Below are 1,878 nucleotides of genomic sequence, written 5' to 3' on the forward strand. Positions count from 1 at the left end.
TTTAGTGAAAAACTAAATGAAACCAGGCGCAAATACTCCACCTACGATAAGGAATTTTATGCCATAATTCAAACTCTTAAATTCTGGAGGCACTACCTACTACCACAAGAATTCATTTTATATTCAGACCATGAAGCCCTCAGATTCCTTAGTTCACAAAAGAAATTAAATCCTAGACATGGCAAATGGGTTGAATTTTTACAATCATACACTTTTGTATTAAAACATCGATCCGGTGTAGATAATCGAGCTGCTGACGCGTTATCTCGAAAGGCAAACCTGTTGTCAATAGTCAGTATTCAAGTCACTGGATTTGAGAAATTAAAAGAAGAATATGATAACTGTCCTGATTTTGGAAGAATCATGTCTGCACTCCAACAAGGAACTTCGAAAGAGATAGATAAGTATTCCCTTCAAGAGGGGTACCTTTTCCTCAATAATAAATTATGTGTCCCGCATACGTCTGTTCGAGATTTTTTAATTTGGGAATTACACGCTGGAGGATTGTCTGGTCATTTTGGGAAGGCCAAAACTATTGAAGCCGTAGAGCGTCAATTCTACTGGCCCAGTTTGAAGCGCGACGTTGCCAAAATTGTGGCTCAGTGTCGAATCTGTGCTGTTGCCAAACAGCAAAGACAGAATACGGGATTATACACTCCACTTCCAATACCTGAATATCCATGGAAAGATGTCAGTATGGATTTCATTCTAGGATTACCACGGACTGCCAAGGGACATGACTCCATCTTTGTGGTTGTAGACAGATTTTCGAAAATGGCTCATTTCCTGCCCTGTTCTAAAACCTTCGATGCCTCTCAAGTTGCCCGGATATATTTTAACGAAATCGTTCGTCTACATGGGTTACCCGAATCCATTATATCAGATCGAGATGTCAAGTTTGTTAGCTATTTTTGAAAAACTTTATGGCATCTAATGGGAACAAAATTAAAATTTTCAGCTGCATATCATCCTCAAACTGACGGTCAAACCGAAGTCGTAAATAGAAGTCTGGGTAATTTACTTCGGTGTTTAGTAGGTGAAAATATGAAAACTTGGGATCTTTTACTCCCTCGAGCCGAATTCGCATATAATAGTTCCGTCAATAGAACCATTGGCATGAGTTCCTTTGAGGTTGTTTACGGTCAGCACCCTAGAAAACCTGTTGATCTCATTCCATTACCCATGCATTCCAGGACATCTGAGTCAGCTGAGTCATTTGCACAACATATTAGAGATCTGCATAAAGATATTATAAAAAAATTAAATATCAGCAATCAAATTTATAAACAATTAGCAGATTCACATCGCCGGACATCTGATTTAGCTGAAGGTGATTATGTTATGATACGAATTAGACCAGAACGATTTCCTTCTGGAACTGTTAAGAAATTGCATGCACGAGGAGCAGGTCCTTTTAAAATTTTAAAGAAGATCGGATCAAATGCATTTGTGGTAGATTTACCACCAGATTTTGGCATTAGTTCTACCTTTAATATCTCTGATTTGGTTAAGTATAAAAAGCCAATAACGATACCCAGCGAGCCATTTGAGCCTAATCCCTCCTTTGAGAGTGAACCCATACCTGAGTGTCCACGGCCAAAGTTTTCCAAGAAACACGATCGCATTGAGAGGATCCTGGACGAGCAGATTATTTCTACTAGGAGGAAAGGCTACCAGAGGTACTTGGTTCGTTGGCACGGTCGACCAGAGTCTGATGACACATGGATAACCCGAGAAGAACTGCAGCAGATTGATCCAGACATTCTTGAGCACTATCAGAGCCAGAAACAACTTCCTTCAACGGAGTTGAATTTTCTCCAGTCCGGGAGAATTGGTGGGGACACCAATGAGCCAGCATCACTTTGGCTTGACTGTTAG

The 1,878-nt window shown here is 40.1% G+C and overlaps 1 protein-coding gene across 1 annotated transcript; it reads left to right on the forward strand.

The window, feature by feature from the left end:
* The first annotated feature begins 1,116 nt into the window (after positions 1–1,116).
* On the forward strand, positions 1,117–1,878 carry LOC120111170. The gene has a single exon (XM_039127731.1). The coding sequence runs from the start codon at positions 1,117–1,119 to the stop codon at positions 1,876–1,878; it is 762 nt and encodes a 253-aa protein (XP_038983659.1).

The sequence above is a fragment of the Phoenix dactylifera genome, chromosome 6, assembly GCF_009389715.1.
Source record: "Phoenix dactylifera cultivar Barhee BC4 chromosome 6, palm_55x_up_171113_PBpolish2nd_filt_p, whole genome shotgun sequence".
In the NCBI taxonomy this organism is placed as follows: domain Eukaryota; kingdom Viridiplantae; phylum Streptophyta; class Magnoliopsida; order Arecales; family Arecaceae; genus Phoenix; species Phoenix dactylifera.

Excerpts from the sequence above, each read along its gene's own strand:
- LOC120111170 (XM_039127731.1), top strand. The coding sequence starts at position 1,117 with ATGAGTTCCTTTGAGGTTGTTTACGGTCAGCACCCTAGAAAACCTGTT.